The 23128-nt window shown below is 43.8% G+C and overlaps 2 protein-coding genes across 18 annotated transcripts in view; one reads left to right on the forward strand and one right to left on the reverse strand.

Annotated features, from left to right (window-relative positions):
* The window catches only part of LOC105473925 (phosphodiesterase 6D), a 57488-nt gene extending 43940 nt beyond the window's left edge, over nt 1-13548 (reverse strand). For 3 of the 4 annotated variants that reach the window (XM_011728129.2, XM_011728128.2, XM_011728127.2), the window contains exon 1: nt 13145-13548. In XM_011728129.2, the coding sequence (XP_011726431.1) occupies nt 13145-13194 (50 nt within the window). In that variant the 5' untranslated portion in view covers nt 13195-13548. Of the gene's footprint in view, nt 1-12230; nt 12276-13144 lie in introns of those variants that run through there. The other variant, XM_071073551.1, reaches the window with a different exon arrangement.
* A 194-nt stretch (nt 13549-13742) lies between these two features.
* LOC105473926 (COP9 signalosome subunit 7B) overlaps nt 13743-23128 on the forward strand; it is a 70753-nt gene continuing 61367 nt past the window's right edge. For 3 of the 14 annotated variants that reach the window (XM_071073543.1, XM_011728131.3, XM_071073546.1), the window contains exons 1-2: nt 18465-18623; nt 20639-20816. In XM_071073543.1, coding sequence (XP_070929644.1) covers nt 20655-20816 — 162 coding nt within the window. In that variant the 5' untranslated portion in view covers nt 18465-18623; nt 20639-20654. Of the gene's footprint in view, nt 13966-14169; nt 14303-18462; nt 18624-20619; nt 20817-23128 lie in introns of those variants that run through there. The other 11 variants (XM_071073541.1, XM_011728133.3, XM_071073540.1 and 8 more) reach the window with 8 other exon arrangements.

A 23128-nucleotide genomic window follows, 5' to 3' on the forward strand; every position in this document is an offset into this window, starting at 1 on the left:
GAGTAGCTTGGATTACAAGCGTGCAACACCACACCCAGATAATTTTTGTATTTTTAGTAGAGACACGGTTTCACCATTTTGGCCAGGCTGGTTTCCAACTCCTGACTTCAAGTGATCCGCCCGCCTCGGCCTCCCAAAGTTCTGGGATTACGGGCATGAGCCACTGCGCCCAACCTCAAGTGATAATTCTTGAAGTCTTCCACAACACCCCTAGTAGTAGTCATCCTTTCTCTGAGTTTCCACAGCACTTGATACTACTAGGCACTTCACACATTGTATTCTGATTGTTATGGTCTCTTTCTCTCTCCCTTATATAAGTTATTTGGTCATGGAAACTGGTTTATCATTTTCTTTTTTTGAGACGGAGTTTCACTTTTGTTGCCCAGGCTAGAGTGCAATGGCATGATCTCAGCTCACTGCAACCTCTTCCTCCCGGGTTTAAGCGATTCTGTCTCAGCCTCCCGAGTAGCTGGGATTACAGGCACATGCTACCATGCCCGGCTCATTTTTGTATTTTTAGTGGTGACAGGGTTTCATCCTATTGGTCAGGCTGGTCTCCAACTCCTGACCTCAGGTGATCCACCCGCCTTGGCCTCCCAAAATGCTGGGATTACAGGCGTAAGCCACTGCGCCTGGCCTGGTTTATTATTTTCTATCTCTTTGGTTTAGCAGATGATATACCACGTACAGATTCTGTTAACAAATGTCTGAATGAATGGCCAGTAAGTGGCAGCACTATGACCAGAACGCAGCTCTTCTGGTTCCCTTGTCTTTGCTTCTTAGGCAGAAGATGGCTCAAAAGAAATGAAGGCTTACAGTTACATTTCTCACTTCCTATTTCATGAAAATGCTGAATCTCAGATTTAGTCCCTTTTTCTTAATCTTTATCAGTGACCTGGTGAAGAACTATACTTTTCACACAGAGTAGTCACGTAGGTAGCAGTGCCACACATGGCATAGTTATGACTATCCTACAATTTGCTCTCTTTCACACACACAAATATATATACACACAGATACATACATATATACACACACAGATATGTATATATAGACATACACACACACACACACACACACACACACATATATATAGTTTGTAGAGATGGGGTCTTGCTCCGTTGCCCAGGCTGGAATGAAGAGACATAATAATAGCTCACTGTAGCCTCAAATTCCTGAGCTCAAGTGGTCCTCCTGCCTCAGCCTCCTGAATAGCTGGGACCACAGATGGGACCACATTTTTTAACAGAGAATCACAGAAAAGGAAATGGTCTGTTAGATTCTTATCTCAATCCACAAATATTTAATGGACCTTTTAAATAAACCCTAAATGCATAATAACACTCTGTAACAGGAATCCTCGAGTTGGTTCTATAAGCTACCCACAATATACTTTCACCTGATATTTTTCACAGATGTTTAAGGAAAAGGTTTCAGGATGAAACTGAAATAAGCTGGTCACAAGGTAGCCTTGTGTATTCTGAACAATGCCAGGAAATGTTTGCTTATCCATGTTAGTATCCAAGACTTTTTCACTTTTTTTTTTTCCATTAACGAGATTATCTGAATTGCTCATCTGAAAACAACTTCACCATGGGATAAATTTTGTGTTACTTTATTGGATAAAACTATATGGACACAATCTTGTGCTTATCAGACTTGAGTAACAACCTCCTATGTTTGATCATCACTGAAGTTGCTAATCAGACCCCTATGAGTAGCCATCTCTTGACTACAGAGGCCGATGTTTAAGAGGACTGTGCTTAAGATGAAAAAAATATGAAAACAAGAATATATCCACCTGCTGCTTAAGTATTTTCTGGAAAATGTATTTTTTTCCTCTGGTAACTCTTAATTGTTAAAAAATTCATTATCTTGGGCTTAACCCTGGCCCCTGTGTCTGGTGAATTGAGGGAAAAAAATAATATAGGGGACATGACCACATTAGAAGAGGATAATTTTCAACTGAAAAATAAATGTGGCTGTGACTTAAACACTGAGAAAAGGGCTGGGCATGGTGGCTTACGCCTGTTAATTCCAGCACTTTGGGAGGCCAAGGCAGTCAGATCACTTAAGCCCAAGAGTTCAAGACCAGCCTGGGCAACATGGCAAAATCTGGTCTCTAAAAAAATAACAAAAATTGGCTGGGCGTGGTGGCTCACTCCTGTAATCCCAGCACTTTGAAAAGCCGAGATGGGTGGATTGCCTGAGGTCAGGAGTTCGAGACCAGTCTGGCCAACATGGTGAAACCCCGTCTCTACTAAAAATACAAAAATTAGCCGGGTGTGGTGGCAGGTGCCTGTAATCCCAGGTACTCAGGAGGCTGAGGCAGGAGAATTGCTTGAACCTGGGAGGCGGAGGTTGCAGTGAGTTGAGATCGCGCCATTGCATTCCAGCCCGGGTGGCAAGAGCGAGACTTTGTTTCAAAAAAAAAAAAAAAAAAAAACCCACAAAAATTAGCCAGGCATGATAGTGTGCGCCTGTAGTCCCAGTTATCTGAGAGGCTGAGGTGGGAGGATCACTTGAGCCTAGGAGGTTAAAGCTGCAGTGAGCTGAGAAATTTTTTTTTTTTTTGCACAACTTCTGCCTCCTGGGTTCAAGTGATTCTTGTGCCTCAGCCTCCCAAATAGCTTCTGTGGGGTTTGCCATGTTGGCCAGGCTGGTCTTGAACTCCTGACCTCAAGTGATCTGCCCACCTAGGCCTCCCAAAGTGCTGGGATTACAGGCATAAGACACCTCACTCAGCCAAGCTGAGAAAAATTTAAAACTCAAAATTAATAATACAACAACAAAAGAATAAATTCTCCAGAGAGGCACCATGGTATACCGTAGAAAAGATGGACTTTTAAAAGACAAAACAAGGCTTAAATTAAGGTTCTGCCTTCATTTAAGTCACTGCCTCATCGATCCTCAATTCCTTAATCTATAAAGTGAGGCTAACAATGAATAGGGTTGTTGTGATAACGCAGTAATATATCAAAGTTCTTTAAAAACCGAAAAGCAGTATAGAATTATGAGATATTACTAGACCACCCCCTTTCTTCTTGTGGCTATATTTACAGTGTTAATTTATATTAGAGCTATTCAGGTTTCATTCTCTAAATGTTATCTAAATTCAAAGGCAATAATTGCTCTCCTTGATTCTGAATCAGTTGTATCCACAATGCACTAAACCAAACACTTCAATACTGAGTGTCTAAGAGTTGTGTCAAAAACAAAAAAGAAATAATCAGGTAACAAAAAAACGTTTTGCCTATTTTAGGTGTAGAACACATCTCAATATAAACATTTGCTGAAAAGAGTACTTGTAAAGTAAGAGAGGCTGTCACCAAATCAAAGAATTGTAGTGCTGGAAAACGATTTGAGTATTTCTGGAGATCATCTACCGTAATACACATTTGATACATACAAAATTTCCCTCTGCAACACTCGACAGACAGGCATCCATCTGCTGCTTAAAACACTTTCTGGAAAATATCTTTTTTCAGGTAACTCTACTAATTGTTAAAAACTGGCCTAAACTCTGTCACCTGTAATTTCTACCCTCCAAATCTTGTACTTCCTCTGAGAGCTACACAGCAACATTTAATTCTTCATCTTTAGAACAGTTTTTTTTTTTTTTTTTTTTTAAACTTTAGAAGAGAACACTCATGTCCCTTGTCCAACTCTTTTCATCTTTAGGTTAAACTTCCTTCAGTTCCCCCATTATTGAATGTATGCCATGTTTCAAGTGGCCCTCCTTTGCACCAGCTCCACTTTTCCCTGCCTCCCTTTGCTATAGACTAAACAAGCTCCCATGTGTCCTACAGTGAGACCATCACCTTCTTTGCCATAAACAGTGTGCTTTAATCCAATCCATTGAAATCTTTGTGGATACTGGACTGTAAGAAAATATATTTGCTTTTCTTCCCAGCTCCAAAATTATAAGCAGGTCAAAAGCAAGAAAGAATGCTGCTCTCAAAACTTTGACAATTTGAGTTTTACGCATTCAAGCAATTATTAGAATAGTCCGGCTGCTGGAGAAGATGGCCTTTAAAATTCCTTCTTATGATGCTAGGCTTTAGCTCAGGAATAGGGAGGGATAGATCTATAAGTCAAATCCTCTCATAACATGAGGATTTGTGGATGCAGAATGCTGACAAGTGAGGCCTGGGAGGCAAAACTGAGGTCAACCCTAGTAAGAACCTAGAGCTTCCAAGCCTCAGAACCACTGCTAGTCCTTTATCAAATGTAGTGATAATTACAACTGGAATTCTTCATGAGAGTTTTACCGTGTTCTGTCCCATTTCTCCAGAAGTTACCATAATGTTTCATTATAAACCATATACACAACCCTGGGAAGAAACTTAGAAGGTCAGTAGAAGACTACATAAATATCTAATTATACTCTAACTTCCTTCCAAAAAGCAAAAGCAGGAATGCCTGTTTAAGAATCCTAAGGGCTGGGTGCGGTGGCTCACGCCTGTAATCCCAGCACTTTGGGAGGCCGAGGCGGGTGGATCACAAGGTCAGGAGATTGAGACTATCCTGGCTAACATGGTAAAACCCTGTCTCTATTAAAAATACACACACACACAAAATTAGCCGGGTGTGGTGGTGGGTGCCTGTAGTCCCAGCTACTCGGGAGACTGAGGCAGGAGAGTGGCGTGAGCCGAGATCGCGCTGCTGCACTCCACGTTGGGCAACAGAGCGAGACTCCATCTCAAAAAAAAAAAAAAAAAAAAAAAAGAATCCTAAGTAAGACCAGGTATGGAGGCTCATGTCTGTAATCCTAGCACTTTGGGAAGCCAAGGTGGGCAGATCACTTGATCCCAGAAGTTCGAGAGCAGCCTGGGCAACGTAGTGAAACCCTTTCTCTACAAAGAAAAAATATGAAAATTAGCTGGGTATAGTGGTGCACAACTGTGGTCCCAGATACTCAGGAGAGTGAGGCAGACGATCACCTGAGTCTGGGAGGTCAAGGCTGCAGTGGGCTATGATAGCACCAGCCTGGGTGACAGTGAGACCCTGTCACACACAAAAAAAAGAATCCTAAGATAATCAATAGGACACTATATTCATTTAATCCATTCAAGATAACAATCAAACTCTCAAGAGTCCATGCATGAGGAAACAAGCTACCAATCACAATCTACATGAAATTGGGCTATATGAGTGGTATATCTGGTTGCTTTCCAAGACTTTGGGTTGATAGACAAAAACTATATTATGGGAAATAATAAACCTCAAATTCATTTTTAATGTTTGGCCCAGGCAACTGTACTAGGGAATACTGACATTCAAGAGAAGTTCTACAGTCGACTTTTCTTAATAAGTCGATCATTCTTATTCTTTATTTTAAGTGAGTAAATAGAAGATGTAAAGCCAACTAGTTTTTGGTTGGAAGCAAAGTCAAGGATCAAGGTACTATGAGAAAGAAGATATAGGGATTCCAGGACCCAACTATGGGAGAAGAAATGTAAGAACACAAGTGAAAGGTGCTTTCAGAAACCTTCTGAGCCCAAACTCTTTTTACTAACCTGCCATAAATTAGAATGAGATTCATTTTCTAGACAAGATAAACACGAGGTATACATCAATGCCTATTGAATCATTTATTCAGAGGCAAAACGGGAATACCATAGTTTTTTTCAGTAGGAAAATATAACTAGAATGAAGTCATCAGTTATATCTCAGAGAAATAAGTGGCTTTACAATCATATTAACACTATTGTCATTATTATTATTATTATTGAGATGGAGTCTCTGTTGCCCAGGCTGGAGTGCAGTGGTGTGATCTCGGCTCACTGCAACCTCCACCTCCCAGGTTCCAGCGATTCTCCTTCCTCAGCCTCCCGAGTAGCTGGGATTACAGGTGCACACCACTATGCCTGACTAATTTTGTATTTTTAGTAGAGACGGGACTTCACCATGTTGGCCAGCCTGGTCTTGAACGCCCAAACTCAGGTGATCCACCCACCTCAGCCTCCCAAAGAGCTGGGATTACAGGCATAAGCCACCATACCCAGCCTGTCATTATTATTAGTAATTATTAATAAAATGAATGGCGGCAGATATTACTATATGCCAGGCACTGAACCAAACATTTTTTATGCAGTTTCGTTTAATTCTCAAAACAACCCTCTGATGATATGAGATACAGATGCTGAGGCTCAGAGTCTAAACCTTGGAAGTGAGCCCATACTCTAAACCATCATGCTATATGCTCTACTGCAGTTATGTGTAAACATTTGATAGATACCAATTACGTTCTATAGACACTATACACACATATAAACCAAATGAGAGTGCCCTTTTCCTTCAATGTTGTGAACACTGAATATTCTTATTTATTTATTTTCTTTTTGAGACTGAGTCTCTCTCTGTCACCCAGGCTAGAGTGCAGTGGTGCAATCTCGGCTCATTGCAACCTTGGCCTCCCAGGTTCAAGTGATTCTTCTGCCTCAGACACCCTAATAGCTGGGATTACAGCTGTCCACACCATGCCCAGCTATTTTTTGTATTTTTAGTAGAGATGAGGTTTCCTCACATTGGCCAGGCTGGCCTCGAACCCCTAACCTCAAGTAATCTGCCCACCTTGGCCTCCCAAAGTGCTGGGATTACAGGTGTGAGCCACTGGGCCTGGCATCTTTTTTTTTTAAATAAATTTTTATGTTTTTTTTTTTTGAGACAGTTTCACTCTGTAGCCCAGGCTGGAGTGCAGTGGTGTGATCTCAGCTCACTGCAACTCCTGCCTTCTGGGTTCAAGCGATTGTCTTGCCTCTGCCTCTTGAGTAGCTGGGATTACAGGCATGTGCCACTATGTTTGGCTAATTTTTTGTATTTTTAATAGAGAGGGGGTTTTGCTATGTTGGGCAGGCTGGTCTCAAACTCTCGGCCTCAAGTGATCTGCCCACCATGACCTCCCAAAAGTATTGGGATTACAGGCATGAACCACTGTGCCTGGCCTATTTTTTTTTCTTTAATTTTATTTTCATACAGTGCCACTCTCAGGATATATATATTATCAATCTTTTAAATTTGTGTCAATTAATTGGGAATAAAGTGATAGTCTATTATTATTATTATTTTAGACAAGGTCTCACTCTGTTACCCTGGTTGGAATGCAGTGGGGCACAATCTTGGCTCACTGCGACCTCCACCTCCCAGGCTCAGGTGATCCCCTCACCTCAGCCTCCCAGTAGCTGGGACCACAAGTATGCGCCACCACACCTGGCTAATTTTTGTGTGCGCTTTTTTTTTTTTTTTTTTGTAGAGGCAGGCTCTTGCCATGTTGCCCAGGCTGGTCTCAAACTTCTAGGCTCAAGCTATCCGCCACCTCGGCCTCCCAAAGTGCTGGGATTACAGGCATGAGCCACTGCACCTGGCAGATAGTCTATTATTTTAACAAGGTTGAGCATTTCCTCATTTATTCATTGGTCATCTGCTTTTTTCTTCTAGGAACTGCTTGTTCATATCCTTTGTCCATTTTGAGTTAAATGCTTATCGTATTGATTTGTAGGCAGCCAAGCCATTTATATTCTGGATATTATAATATCTGAAGTATAAATAAATGAATTAAATAAATAAATGGAGACAATAAGCTAATATTTAAAAAAAGCTACATTACTACTCTATATCTTATACCAAAGAAAATTCCAGATGGATTAAAGATAATGAAATCATAAAAGCATAATTCCTTCTCATGGAAGTCTGTCAGTTTCTTGTTAATTTAATAAAGTAATATTTTTATGTTGATGAAAAAGCTATTCAAATAGGCAAAACAGTGGATACAGACCATACTAGAAAGCTAGTATAAGAGTACTGTGACAAATGCTGGGCGCGGTGGCTCACGCCTGTAATCCCAGCACTTTGGGAGGCCTGAGGTCAGGAGTTTGAGACTAGTCTGGCCAACATGGAGAAACCCCGTCTCTACTAAAAATACAAAAATTAGCCGGGCGTGGTGGTGGATGCCTGTAATCCCTGCTACTTGGGAGGCTGAGGCGGGAGAATCGCTTGAACCCGGAAGGCAGAAGTTACAGTGAGTTGACATTGCATCATTGCACTCCAGCCCGGGCAACAACAGTGAGACTCCATCTCAAAAAAAAAAAAAAAAAAAAAAAAGAGTACTGTGACAAATCTGTCAGTGAAAATAACTGAAAGTAATTATCTTTGGAAATCATAAACATGGTAAATCTATTATTAAGTGAACAAAGTAAGTTACAAAGTGATATTTACTATTCCGTTTTTATAAAAAACACATTAAAAATTAGCTACATTAGAAGGCTATATTAAATAATACTTACAAAAGTGACTCTAGGTAGCTGGAGTTTGTAATAGGAAAATTAAATAGAATTTTAAAAAATGCATTGCTTTTGAAGATATTCCTTTTACACAGACATAAAGCTGGTTAAGCTTCTGGAAAGAAGGGACTATAAGTCATTCATTTTTGTATCCTTCAAGTGTAGAGTGCCCTATACATAACAGTCACCCAACAGACCTTTGTTGAAGAAAAGAAACGGGAAACGTGGGATTTACAAACATCAATCTCTATGTCAGCTGCTTAAAATCAAATCCAAAATATTTGCAGGAGAATCATATTGTTCCCCAAGTAACATTTCATTCATAACATTAATTTACAATTAGGAAATGTTATGCTTTTAACAAACAAGAAAGAAATGCAAGGTTCTTAATGTGTATGAGAGCCTTGCATTTCTTGAGAGGTAGTATAGCGCCGCAGTCCAGTATAGCTCTTAAACCACTATGCTATATTACCTTTTATGGATCTAGGGATCCAGGAAAATACAAATTCAAACAAGGTATCATGTGTTGTCCAAACTGGCAAAAATAAAAAAGATTGACCTAGTCAACGTGGAAAACTGAGTACTATCAACACTGTTGGTGGGAGATCATAATGGTGCTCTTTTTGTAGTGATAAACTCTTCTCACAAAAACAGATACTCTGAAAGAGGTAGGGTGAGATGGGGTGAAGGTGATATGAGAATAAAATCTTGTAAGATTTTGTTTTTGAAACAACTGATGGCAAATACAAAGGCTTATACTGAATTCACTCAGACCATGCCTGATTTATGCATCACTCTTACGGAGTATCTTTAAATTTTTTTTTTTTTAGAGTTGGGGGTCTCACTATGTTGGCCAGGTTGGTCTTGAACTCCTAGCCTTGAGCCATCCTCCCACCTAGGCCTCCCAAAGTGCTGGGATTACAGGTGTGAGCACCATGCCCAGCCAAGTCCTCATGTTTCTATCTACTATGGGCATATGGCAAGCTTCTATGTGAATAAAAGGGGCATAAATATTTATAGGGACCTTAAACACACATATTATGTTAGTCACAGACCAATCCTATTGTAAACTGTACTAAATCACATCATAAAGCTATAATAATTCAACCAAATGTGTATAGGCACAAGAAGAGACAAATAGATCAATGAAAGAGAAATAATCAAAAAATAAACCTACGTCTTATGAAAATTTAGTATATGACAAGGATGGCATTTCAAAACAGTGAGGAAAAGACGGACTTAGTACTTAGTACTGGAACTACTGGCTATTCAAACAGCAGAAGTACTTAGATATCCACCCTATACCAAATGTATAAATACGTTCCAGGTGGATTAAAGAGCTAAACATTAAAAAGAGAAGAAAAGATAGGATATTTAGTTAATCTTGGGATACGAAAGATCTTTTTAAACAAGATACAAAATGCAAAAGCCAGACGGCAAATATTAATAAACTTGAGGCCAGGCACGGTGGCTCACGCCTATAGTCCCAGCACTTTGGGAAGCAGAGGTCAGGCGGATCACGAGGTCAGGAGTTTGAGGACAGCTTTGCCAACATGGTGAAACCCGTCTCTACTAAAAATACAAAAATTAGCCGGGCATGGTGGCATGTGCCTGTAATCCCAGCTACTCAGGAGGCTGAGGCAGGAGAATTGCTTGAACCTGGGAAGCGGAGGTTGCAGTGAGCCAAGATTGTGCCACTGCACTCCAATGTGGGCAACAGACCGAGACTTCATCTCAAACAAATAAAATAAATTTGAAATGACAATTTTAGAATTCTGTTCAACAAAAAAGGAGACAATACATTGAAAGAAAATATTTGCAAAATATATAATAGGCAAAGGATTGATATTACAATATGTAAAGAACATCTACAAATAAGAAAAATAAACAATTTAATAGTAAAATGGGCAAAAACAAAATTAACAATTTACAGAAGAAAAAGAAATGGCCAAATAGAGGAGATGTGCAACTTATCTAATAACAACAAGAATAACACTAGCTAAAGCATAATGCTTACTGTAGATCAGGTGCTTTTCTAAATGCTTTAGATATCAACTCATTTACTCTCAAAGCCCCATGCGATAGGTAGTATACTATTATTTTCTGCATTTTACAGATAAGAAAATTGAGGCAAGGTTAAAGTAGTTGCTCAGGGACACACAACTAGGAGTGCAGGGCTGGAATTCCAATGCAGGCAGTATAGCGACATAGTCCAGTATAGCTCTTAACCACTATGCTACATTACCTTTTCATGGATGTAGGGATCCCAGGAGAATACCAATTAAAACAATATATCATTTGTTATCTAAACTGGCAAACAAAAAAGACCGACCTAGTCAACGTGGAAAACTGAGTACTATCAACACTGTTGGTGGGAGAACATAATGGTGCTCTTTTTGTAGTGATAAACTATTCTTACAGAAACAGATACTCTGAAAGAAAGTTCGGAAAATCTATTTACCCAATAAAAGGTAGACAATAGTCAGTTTCTTACTAAAACATTAATTTTACTTTTTCCTGAAGGTAGTAGCATATCTTAACATTCCTGCTTTTCTTTTCCCTCTTACTCCACAAATGCCCAATAAAGGCTACCAGAGGATGAGCACGCCACTGCTCTCATGCTAACTTTTTGATGTGGCTGCTTCCCTGGTGCTTCAGGATTTAATCAGCTCAGGTCAAGCTTTCCCCGAAAGCCTGTTTCTGGATGCACTAACATCACTGAATTGGTTGATTCGCTTTTCCTTCTAGTGGGCTGACACAGATTCTGCTTTCTGAAACTCTTTTCCGTATTTGTCTCTTATCCTCTTTCTTAACAGGTTCAAGAGCCAAGACTGAAGGTGAGAAGCTCAAACTTTTCTGCTTTGTTCAAAAGCCATTAAAAAGGTATTTCTAGGCCGGGCGCGGTGGCTCAAGCCTGTAATCCCAGCACTTTGGGAGGCCGAGACGGGCGGATCACGAGGTCAGGAGATCGAGACCATCCTGGCTAACATGGTGAAACCCCGTCTCTATTAAGAAATACAAAAAACTAGCCGGGCGAGGCGGCGGGCGCCTGTAGTCCCAGCTACTCGGGAGGCTGAGGCTGGAGAATGGCATGAACCCGGGAGGCGGAGCTTGCAGTGAGCTGAGATCCGGCCACCGCACTCCAGCCTGGGTGACAGAGCGAGACTCCGTCTCAAAAAAAAAAAAAAAAAAAAAAAAGGTATTTCTTCTTTTCAGCAATATGGTATTTCCAATCAGATGAAAACGTTGCTTCTGAAATCTCTCAGTTCTCCATAGTTTCTGGTTTACTGCTTACACAGCATGTTAAGTAACAATATTATTACATTGTTATATGTTAAGTAATAATACAAATTACTTGAGGGAAAAATAAAATTCATGTCATAGCTTTTCCAGCACTTCAGTCATCCCTGTATACCTATATGATCCATTATGGAGAGAAACACAGAAAGGCACATGGAGCTCTAAAGAGGCTGCTACTAAATCACTACATGAAAGTACTGAAACTTTATCCTGAATGGTAGTATGCAAAGGTGATACAGCCTTTAGGTTTTTTTAAAAGCCTAGATCAATTTTCACTTGAAAAATCTCACTTGTACATCCAAAACTTCCTTTTTGCACTGTGGTCTAAAATGTATTACCAACTTGGTTTCTGATTATAGCAAAGCAATTAAATTTTGCAAGGGTGACATGGACATTGTGAAAACACAACAGAATATCAAGAAAACAGTGCTTTACTAAACCTCCAAGGGAGGAGTCCTAAAGCGGTGACTACCTTTTCACTGAGGGAGCAATTTAAGAACGTTCCGTACTATAGATTACAGACAGGATGTATGCAGAGATTAAAGCCGGCAGGAGAATGGAAAATTTGAATATACAAGTTTGCATTTTTTCATTTGCATCATATGGTGACAGACTAACACACTCCACGAAAACACAAAGCTTCCTTACCACATTAAGGAGAGGTTGCAAGAGCGGCATCACAACAGGCCCGAGGCAATGATTTCTCTACCCCACTATCCTACCGTGGCCCCAGCGACATCACACTATTGCTGGACAGCTCCACCACAGCTAGGCATTAACCGCACCAACAGGAGCGAGCAAAGACACCTCGGCTAGGAGCCCCAGCGCGAGGCACCCCACACCTAAGCCTATGGTCCTCGTGTTGCTGGAAAGGAAACTGAGGCGCTGAGGGGGAAGCAGTGACCAATGCCTCAGAAGACCAAGAGTGTTAAGACGAGGTTGATCTTGGACTTCTCTTTCCCCACCTCCCCCAACTACTCTAGCCCTGGAAGAAGCCACAAGTTTGGAAGAGAAGTTGTGGAAACCAGACGGGGGTGGGGTGCGGTGCGGTGGGGGCCCTGAGAGAGTTTTAAAAGCACTGGTATTTGTCCCACACAAGGTCGCCCGCTCCAAGTCACTGTTCCCCGCTCCTCGGGTAGGCTTATAGCCAAAGAGGCTTCTAGACTTTAAGATCAGCCCACCGCGCCCCCTCAGCCCTTCCCTGCGGGCCGCAGCCCCCTTCCGGCCTCTGGGTCCCGGCCGGGGATTGGAACCCAGCCGGTCTCTCCGACAGAGTTTGCGACGCCCGGCACCTCTCGCAGCCCAGTACCCCAAGCTCTTCCGTCCCCACCCGCCACCCCCTGGGGCTCCCGTCAACGTCCCCTTCCTCCCTCAGGACGCCCCTGGGGGCGCTTCTCGCGCCTGGTCCCGCCGGGTGCACGGCACGCTTTTCCTTTCCTCTCCCCTCCCGCAGCCCTTCTTCCGCGGGGCCCACCTGGCGCGGCCCCCGCCCCCGGCCAGTCTCCTCAGTGAGCGGCCGCCTCCCAAGTCCTCCCGGCCCCGCCCCGCTCCCGGGCGGATACAGTTTGAAGCCCCTCAGGATCTCCCTGGCCCGCTCGTCCTTGGCTGACATGATGCGGCGCTCGCCGCCCGCGGCTTTCTCACTCTGGTCGGCGGAGCCTCGCAGACGGTGCCCAGGAGCCGAGGATGGAGCCGCAGCCCGGCTTGCAGACCTCGGGCGAGCAGCCGCAGCGGCCAGACCAGGACCGGCCTCTCTCTCCCCTCAGCTCCCGCTCCTGATCCCTTCTCCTTCCCCCTAGCCTCGCAGTGTCCCCCTGGAACCAATGGAAAGCCAGCTTTGGCGATTGGCATCCCAACCAGCCAGTAGGAGCGCGCTGCGCCTTCGCAGGGGGACTGTTAACGTCAATGGGAAGGGCCCTCCCCGGGAAGTCCCATAGGACACAATATTCATCTGGTGTTATTGCCTAGAGTTTGTCCCAGCGGAGTGTTGGCTTCGGATCTGCAGAGGCTTTAGGGACCTGCTCCCGCAGCTGAGCACACTAGCCATTCGAGACGGCAGCTGGTTGCACTGTGCTACGCGACAGAGACTACATTTCCCAGCATTCCAGCGGCGCACTCGGGGGACTACAGATCCCAGCGCACCACAAAGAGGTCCGGAGACTACAAATCCCAGCATCCTCTGCACTCGGTTCCTCTGTAACTTAGACTCCAGTGTGCCGCGCAGTGTGCGCAAATTCACAAACCCGCCCGCTGAGTTGGTGGTTTCGGAATCCCGAGACTTGAAACCCAGCGGGAAGACCCTTCTCACCGTCAAAAGAAGATGACAGCCCGCAGAGAGTTAACTTCTGTTTACATGGAACTCAGACATCTTCTGCAAATCATGGTAAGGCTGCTAACAACAAACAAAAACACTGATTAAACCGTGAAAGATAACAAAATGACTTCTTCAAATCGTGCTTGTTGGTCTGAGGCGCCTTTTACGTGTTTTTCAGGGGTTTTTGCTGTATTCCTGCTTTGGACCGGGAGAGCTATGGATTGTATACTCAGAATATCAAAACATAAAGGGACTTTGCTAATCTACCCCGTTGTTACGTATGAGGAAATTGAGGCCCAGAGAGGCGAAGGGATTGGCCACAGATCACAGCAAGTTCGGGCAGAGTTAGAATTCAGCCCTAAGTCGGCTGACTTGCAGTCTGGACTCTCTGCACCACACTAAGGAGGTGATATTTTTAGCAGCATAGCAATGTGAATTATTCTCCTTAAACAGTTTTCCTATCCAGTGTTGAAACACCCAGAATTAGGTAGCATTTATTTGGTGGATTTCTTTCAAGTGAGGGAGTGTGATATTTATTTTCAGCCTAGGTAGGACTTGGTGTTTTGTTTTTTGCCACTCAAGGTTACATTTAATGTGATTTCAGGAAGTAGGTAAAATTGCAGTGTGAGCCACGGTTTCCTTGGAAACCTCCTCTGTCCTTCTCTTGGCCTTCCTTCCTCTGCCTGTCCCCTCTTTCACCCATCTGGGAACTCACCCAATTTTTTCTTCCATGTAATTCAATAAATATCTTTTCAGCCTGTTATTTGTCAGGCACTGAGTGGGTAAAAGGTGAAGGACATGGTCACTGCCACCAGGAAGATAAACATCTATTTAGGGAAATAAGGAGACTCCACTGAGATTCAAGATGGAGTGTGATAAAATGGCATAAAAGAAACGACATCAGAATGCTAAGGAGGCCCTGATGAAAAGGTTAATTGCAGCTGGCAAAACTTTAATGGAGAAGGTGGCATTTGGACTTGAAGTTTTTTTCCATGTTAAAAAAGTTTTTTTTTTTTTTTTTTAAATGAGATGTGACATACAGTATGGGAACAATTTTTGCATAGGTATACACCCTTGTCCCCACTACCCAAATCAAGATATGGAACATTTCTAGCACGCCTAGTGCTCCTTCCCAATCAGTATTACCTCCTTACATATTGAGATAATCACTCTTCTGACTGTATCACCATAGATCAGTTTTGTCTGTTCTTGAATTCCAGTTAAATGTAATAATACAGTATGTACAGTATGTGTCTGGCTTTTTAACTTTATCAATATTTTTGTGAAATTCATCCATGTTGTGTGTAGCCTTTTAACTGCTGAATAGTATTCTGTTGTATATATATACCACAATTTACCTTTCCACTGTTGGTGGGCATTTACGTTGCTATTTTTTGGACTATTACTAGCAAAGCTGTAGCGAGCATTCTTACATGTTTCTTTTTGTAGACACTTGCACCCATTTCTAGGAGAGGAATTGCCGGTGTGTAGGGAGGTTATGCACATGATCAGTGATAGTAGACATTGCCAATTTTTCAAAATGATTGTACCAATTTACGCCTTTGCCAGCAATATGAAAGAGTTCTAGGTGCCTCTTATCCTTGTCAACACAGGATTTTTGTTGTCATTCTTCTTAATTGTAGCCATTCTGGCTGAATGTGGTATCTCATTAAGGTATTTATTTACATTTTTCCTTATGTTGAGCGCCTTTCAATATGCTTGTTGGCTAGTTGAACGTTGTCTTTCCTGAAGTGCCTATTCTTTTCCCAACTTTAAAAAATTGGGCTGTCTTCTTATTGATTTGTAGTTCTTTACAGTCTGGATATAGAGTTCCTTGATACATGCTTTGCAGATATCTTTTCCAAGGCGTGGCTTGTCTTTTCACTCTCTTACTGGTGACTTTTGAAACAAATTATATTTTTGAGGGATGGGGTCTCTGCTATGTTGCCCAGGCTGGAATGCAGTGGCTATTCACAGGCACCAGCATTGCCCACTACAACCTCGAACTCCTGGGATCAAGTGATCCTCCTGTCTCCGCCTCCCAAGTAGCTATAGTAAGACTTTAGGTGTACTCCACTGCATCTGCTGAGCAGAAATTCTTAATTTTAACATAGTGCAATAGTTCCATGTTTTCTATTATGGTTAGTGTTTTTTGCATTGGATTTCAGAAATCCTTGCTTTTAGAGTTGGTAGGTTTTTTACAGGCTAATAAAAGAGCATTCCAAAAAAGAGCAAGCTTGAGCATAGGCCTGGTGTCTGAGAGGGATGGTGTAAGTTGTGCCGGGCATGGGAGTTTGGACTGTGAAGGGGGTGGGGTGCGACAAAGCTAGAGGACTTAGGAGGGAGGCACACTTGGAAGGGCTTTCACTGCAGCCATGGGCTGGGTGTGGTGGCTCACACCTCTAATCCCAGCATTCTGGGAGCCAAGGTGGGAGGATCACTTGAGATCAGGGAAGAGCAGCTTCAGCAACATAGAGAGACCCCATCTCTAAAAAAAAAAAAAAAAGAATAAATTTGCCAGGTGTGGTGGCCTGCACCTGTAGTCCTAGCTACTTGGAAGGTGGAGGTGGTAGGATCCCTTGAGCCCAGAAGTTCAAGGCTGAGGTGAGCTATGATAGTGCCACTGCACTCCAGCCTGGGTGACAGAGTAAGACTCCGTCTCTTAAGGGAAAAAACCCAAAATACTAAGTCCAAATTGCAGCCATGGAGTCTGGACATTATTCTGGAGGAAGTAGAGGCATTGCTGGAATTTCTATGAAGTCAAACTAAACTCTGTTGTCTTCCTCTCAATCCCATATTTGTCCCTCCTCGTCCATAGCCCTGTTCACTTAACACCAGTTCCAGACAGCTCTGGTCTCCCAGGACAGAATCCTGGGTGTTATGCTCCCTCCCTCTCCTTATATTCAGCTGGTCACCAAGTCTTATAAATTCTACAGTCTAAATGTCTCCAACAGTGTCCCTTCTTTTTCAACCCCAATTGCTACTCCCTTTGTTTTTGTTTGTCTTTTTGAGATGGAGTCTCAATCTGTCACCCAGGCTGGAGTGCAGTGGCACAATTTCGGCTCACTGCAACCTCTGCCTCCTGGGTTCAAGCAATTCTCATGCCTCAGCCTCCAGAGTAGCTGAGATTAGTAGTGCATCACCATGCCCGGCTAATTTTTGTATTTTTAGTAGAGACGGAGTTTCGCCATGTTGGCCAGACTGGTCTCGAACTCCTGACCTCAGGTGATCTGCCCGCTTTGGCCTCCCAAAGTGCTGGGATTACAGGCGTGAGCCACCGCGCCCAGCAATTGCCACTACGTTTGTTCGAGATCTCACAATGTCTTATCTAGAATAAATCGGTCCCCTCACTGGAGGTTTTCCCTGCCTCCAATTCTCTCCACATCCAATCCATTCCTAAAGCACCTAGCATGATCACTCTAAAAAGGCAATTAATTATTCATACCTCTTCTTAGCTTAAAAAGCCTAAGTAGTTCCCCAGTACCTGGCATGTGGATTCCAAGACCCTTGATGATCTGACTCCAGCTCTGTACCCCTCATTTCTCACTCTTGAAAACCCTGGGGTCAAACCACTCTGGGTTTCTTTTTGACATCAGTATATGCTGCACAGTGCAAACCTCTGTGACAACGGGCACTACTCCCCTTTTTGCCTGTTTTTTCCTCCCCAACCTCTTGTCTTCTGTGCTTCCAAAGTGTTGTCATATCTTCCTCATAGCATTTAACACATTGGAGCTTTTGAGGGGAAGAACTTCGTTTTATCTTCATATAACTTTCCAGGACATAATAGGTGCTAAAGAAATGTTTTTGAATAAATGAATGAATTAGTTGGTGCTAGGCTCCTTTGCTTTTGTCCTAATTTCTGCATTCTAATGCACGACAGGCAAATAGGGCTGTTTTTCTCTCTCATTTTCAAGACCTGAAAGACTGGAATGTATACAGGAATCAGTTTAAGTGTTCAATGATGTGGCATTTCTTAGCCATCTTCCCCGGGGAGTTGGTAAGCACCAGATGCAACGCTATCAATGACATTTTGGTCATAGAACCTTGTTGGCTTAACCCATCTCTTGCTTATTTTAAAACATTTTCTGAATAGAGGTAAAGAACATGGTCTTCGGCCTCAAATAGCCTGGGTTCCAAAGCAAGCTTTGTCACTTTGACTTTAGGACGTAGTTAATTCACCTGAAAAATGGGAACAATAATACAAGCCATAGTTATGAGAATTCAACGAGATAATGCATGTACTGCACCTGGCACATGGAAAAACGCTCAATAAGTGGTAGTTAGTAGACTTAATGTATCTCCGTGCCCAGGGGTAGCGCAATAACCATGGGGAGCTCCTGAGAGACAAAACGCAGCCTAAGGGGAGGATTTGGGGCCCGGGAGGGCGATGGCGACGGTTGGGCTGCAGTATCGACTAGGCCGCATTCGTCTCCTCGGGCGCCTAGCCACCCCGTCCCCGCCTGGTTCCCGGGCTGCAGCCTCTTCTCCGCCCCCTCACCCCCACTTCCCCACCGGAGGTCTAAGGGAGTAAACGCGGCGGGTGGAACCTTGTGTGGGCGGAACGCGAGTGCAGCGGTGGGAGGCTTCCGGGGGAGCTGCACGGGCGACGGGTCGGCGGAGGCAGAAAAGCGCCGGACGCCGGGGTGATCATGGACGCTTGACAACCTGCGGGCAGGCGCCGGCAGGCCGAGCCAGCGACTAAGAGGACCGAGAGGTGGCTCGGACAGGTAGGAGCTAGCGAGAGGGTGGGCCGAGCGGGGCCGGCGCTCCAGGCTCGGCCCGACGATCCGGCTTAGTGCCCGCAGCCAAGGAAGCCCGCGGCCGTGCCCGCCCCGCCCCCGCCTTGGGGAGCGCGCCCCGCGGCTCCTCACTCCACGCCTGCGGCCCTGCTTGGAGCATACCGCCCGCGGCGAGGTCTGCTGCAGCTTGCGACCCTCAGCATCAGTGCTGTGGCTGTCTTCGCTTTCCCATCCCCAAAGGCTGCCCGTTTGCCTCACTCCGGTCCATCCAAATAGCGCCCTCCCCTGACGGGAATTTATCTCCGCTCTGTGCCTAGCCTCTGGCCCTCCCACTCCAGAAGAAAGCGACTGTCTCCATCTCTTTACATTCTCTGCGCCCACAGGCTTTGCTCCTTAAGCCGAGATCTTTTGAAGGGACAAGTTTCTCTCCATTTCCCTACCCGCTCTCCACCCCCACCTCCTAACATTCAGTCTCTTGGCAGAGATCCCTATCTGTCTCTTCACACGGGTCCTCCTGGAAGGACCTTTTCGCTCCTCCTCTCTTGACCATTACCGACCCTCCTTTCTTCCCTATTCCTTCCCTTCTGCCTCATATCCTCTCCTCTTCTCTTTTCCCTTTCCCTTCCCTCCTCAAAACCCGTTGTTCCCCAGCACGTCACTTTTTTTTTCTGTGTCTGACCGGACCTTCTTAGGTAACCCTGAGTGAGGCGACATACTTGTTTCTGTAATACTGTGGAAGGTTAACTATTATGTGTGCCTGCCAACACAAAACTTAGTTTCTCTTTCACCAAACTATTCTTCGAATTGTTCTTTGCTCCACTCTACTATACCGTCTTTCGTTCATTTTGTCACGCTGCTCTAATATGTGTCATTCTTAGAGGAGAAATCTTACCTGGAACTCCTGTACACACAGCTTGTAATTAGATTACACAGTTGAGGGACCCTCCTGTACTTAATGTCTTCGGAGCGCTTATAGAATATTTTCACTGTTTTCCCAAATCTTTTTATTGTTTTCTTGAGTTCTTTTTACACATTCTGAAGTCACGTTTGGTTAAAATGTCGTATCAGGAGGAGGCCGAATACAGGGATTTTCCCCCATGGTCTTACACAGCATGCATGTTCTTAGTTTGGGTATGTCGCTGTTTTTCTTTCAAAATGATGTCTCCCTCTACCTGTGCTTACCTGACTTGATTAAATGAGACATCTTTCTTGTTTGGTTTTTTGTTTTCCTTATCTCTCTGGCTGTAGATGGGATTCTGATGACACAGTGGGAGCTGTAACTGATTGCTTTTGCTTACATCTGGTGCCTCTGGGTATAGGCAGTATCCTTTATTTCTTAACCAGAATGTGTAAACGAGGTGGATATAAAACAGCTGCTGAGAAACTCCTGTGTTTTTCTTTAGCTCCTGGTCAGGTTTAAGGACTTAGAAGGTGTTGCCTCTGGAGGAGGGGCAGGTGGAAGTGAAATGACTTTTACAGAGTGTGTTTCAAACACCAGAATTTAGTAAAAGATCCTTTTAACTCCAGGTTGAACTCCACCCATCTCCCAAGGTGGTAATTGCATCTGGACTCAGGAACTGTTTTTGTTTTGTTTTGTTTTGTTTTTTAAAAGACAGTCTCGCTCTATTGCCCAGTCTGGAGTGCAGTGGCGCGATCTTGGCTCACTGCAACCTCCACCTCCTGGGTTCAAGCAATTCTTGTGCCGCAGCCTCCCGGGTAACTGGGACTACAGGCATCTGCCACCAGCCTGGCTAATTTTTGTATTTTTAGTAGAGATGGGGTTTTGCCATGTTGGCCATGTTGGTCTCGAACTCCTCACCTCAGGTGATCCACCCACCTCAGCCGCCCAAAGTGCTGGAATTACAGGCATGAGCCATTGCACCTGGCCTGGTTTTTCTTTATCAACACTATAAAATTAAAGTATTCTGGTGTTTGATTCAGCACTAAATAGGCATAGACTTTGCAAAGGAGAAGGAAGAATGACACAATTTTCTTTTGGACAGATTTCAAGGCCAGAGAATGGCAGGGGAACAGAAACCCTCAAGTAACCTCCTGGAGCAGTTTATTTTATTAGCCAAAGGTACCAGTGGCTCAGCCCTCACTGCTCTCATAAGCCAGGTCTTAGAGGCTCCTGGAGTGTATGTCTTTGGAGAACTTCTGGAGCTGGCCAACGTGCAGGAGGTAAGAACGGTTTTCAAACAATTTCTCTGTCTTTGTTCTGAGACTCTCTGTAATTCTCCAGGTTTCCAAAGAATTTCAATGCTGAAGTATTGTGAACCTGTGAGGTACCCTATTGAGAGAGGGATGGGAATTGGTGGGGCAGAGGAAGAGATTGAGAGGATATCCTTGGGTCCTTTTATCCAGTATTTTTATCTCAACTTGGGTAAAATTAGATTGTTGCTAATAATAATCTAAAAGATAGTAAAAAAGTCAAGTTGATCCTGATAAATTAGAAAAGTGCTATAAGCATGGGCTGATGTTTAATAGGGGTAGATTCAGGCATTCTTAGGGACCAGAAACCTCCAGTGCATTATCGATAAGGAGGATTGGTCAGGGACACACAGCAGAAACTTACTGCTATTGAACATAAAATGGACATGAATAGGAGTGTATTTTTCTTGTGGAAAAGGACAGTGCTATGCTAAATGTGTTAGATATGACATGAAAAGCTAGGACGTAGTTCATTTTACGTGTTTGCTTGCTTGTTATTAAAACCTTGGGTATCCAGTTTTGGTCATTGTGCCTCAAAAATGAGAAGATCCATTGAACAGAAGGAACAAAGAGATGTAAAGCAATCTATACTTCTCCACCTCTACTTCCCACTTTGAACATTTTTATTTGTTTATATTCACTTACTTGAGAAAAGTCTGTGAGCATCTTTATTGCTTTGTAGGGTGGAGGGTCATACTCAGGAGCTTTTGGTGGATCGGTGGGGCAGGTCCCCTTCCTCTTCATCCTCACAGGCTTCTGGCTTTGCAGGCTGGTGCTGGCTCTGTGAAAGGCTGCCACGCACCGATCTGGGTGGTGGTACCTCTTGTGGAGCATGTGCCGGATGCTGTTGAGAGTGGCCCTGCAGTTCTTGGTGGTGGGGATTTGCATATAGGAGGTGGTTTGCTTTTGTTAGGCAGTTTATCACCTTCATGACCACTACAACACCTTTGCTGTTGGCTCCACATCCACAGTCAGTTTTAACAAAAGGAGTTGCCGGCCTTCAGGTTGTTGGATTCGGAGCTGTGTGTCTGCCTGTTCCTCTTGATGGGGAAACTGCAGCAGTTCCCCACAGTGCAGCCATTTCAGGTGCCCACTTATGACTCCTCTACCTGTGATGGTCAGAGATGAGAAGAGCCACTTTTACTTTTTCATTGTAAATTTTTATTTAATTTCAGGCTTGCTTGCCAAACTGTAATCTCTGTGAGGAGGTCTGTAGTGCTCAACATTGTTTCTTTAGAGCTGAATACATAGCCTGACACACAGTAGGTTTTCAATAAAAATTTAATTTGCCAGAAGTGGAAAATGAGTTTTATGAAGAAAATTTGAGAGAACTGGGTTCGTTTTTCAACACAAGAGATGACCAAAGGGTAATATGTTCCTTCAGGTTCATGAAAAGCCTGCATGAATATGCCAAGTAGTTGTTTTGTAACTGTGGAAGATTGGCTAAGAGGAGATGGTTGGAAAGTAAAGCCAGAAAGGCTTTATTGATTTAGGCCAGGGGGAGAAGTGTTGGAGTATCTGCTCTGGAGAAAATACTCTTTTCCGGCTAGTTTTATGTGTCTGAAAAGTGGGGGCTAGATTGGATGGTCTTTACCAGGTTTCTTCCCCTTCTGATTCAGGGACTTCAGGAGGTTTGTGGTAACCTGAGAAAGTAGCCTGAGGTATTAGGATGCTGGAGTTCTCCATAGGGTGCTTGGCAGACCGCCTTTATCTCTCCATACATTGCGTTTTTCCTTATGTGAGCTGAGAATAAGCTGGTTGCCTTTCAGTGATCTGAAATTATAGATGCATTTCTTGGAATCTTTTTTTTTTTTTTTTTGAGACGGAGTCTCGCTGTGTCTCCCAGGCTGGAGTGCAGTGGCGTGATCTCGGCTCACTGCAAGCTCCGCCTCCCGGGTTCACGCCATTCTCCCGCCTCAGCCTCCCAAGTAGCTGAGACTACAGGCGCCCGCCACCACGCCCGGCTAGTTTTTTGTATTTTTAGTAGAGACGGGGTTTCACCATGTTAGCCAGGATAGTCTCGATCTCCTGACCTCGTGATCCACCCGCCTCGGCCTCCCAAAGTGCTGGGATTACAGGCTTGAGCCACCGCGCCCGGCCTCTTGGAATCTTTATTTTTTTTAAAGGCTAAAATTGAGTAGTACCGCTATTCCTGTTTAGAGGTTACTGGGCTTGGTAAGTTGGAAGGGTAACAGGAGCACGTTTGTGATTTAAAAAAAAAAACAAAAAACTCACCAGTCAACGTAATTGACAGCAGAGAAGTTACAGGCAGAACAGTGGCT

Source organism: Macaca nemestrina, chromosome 11, assembly GCF_043159975.1.
Source record: "Macaca nemestrina isolate mMacNem1 chromosome 11, mMacNem.hap1, whole genome shotgun sequence".
Lineage (NCBI taxonomy): Eukaryota > Metazoa > Chordata > Mammalia > Primates > Cercopithecidae > Macaca > Macaca nemestrina.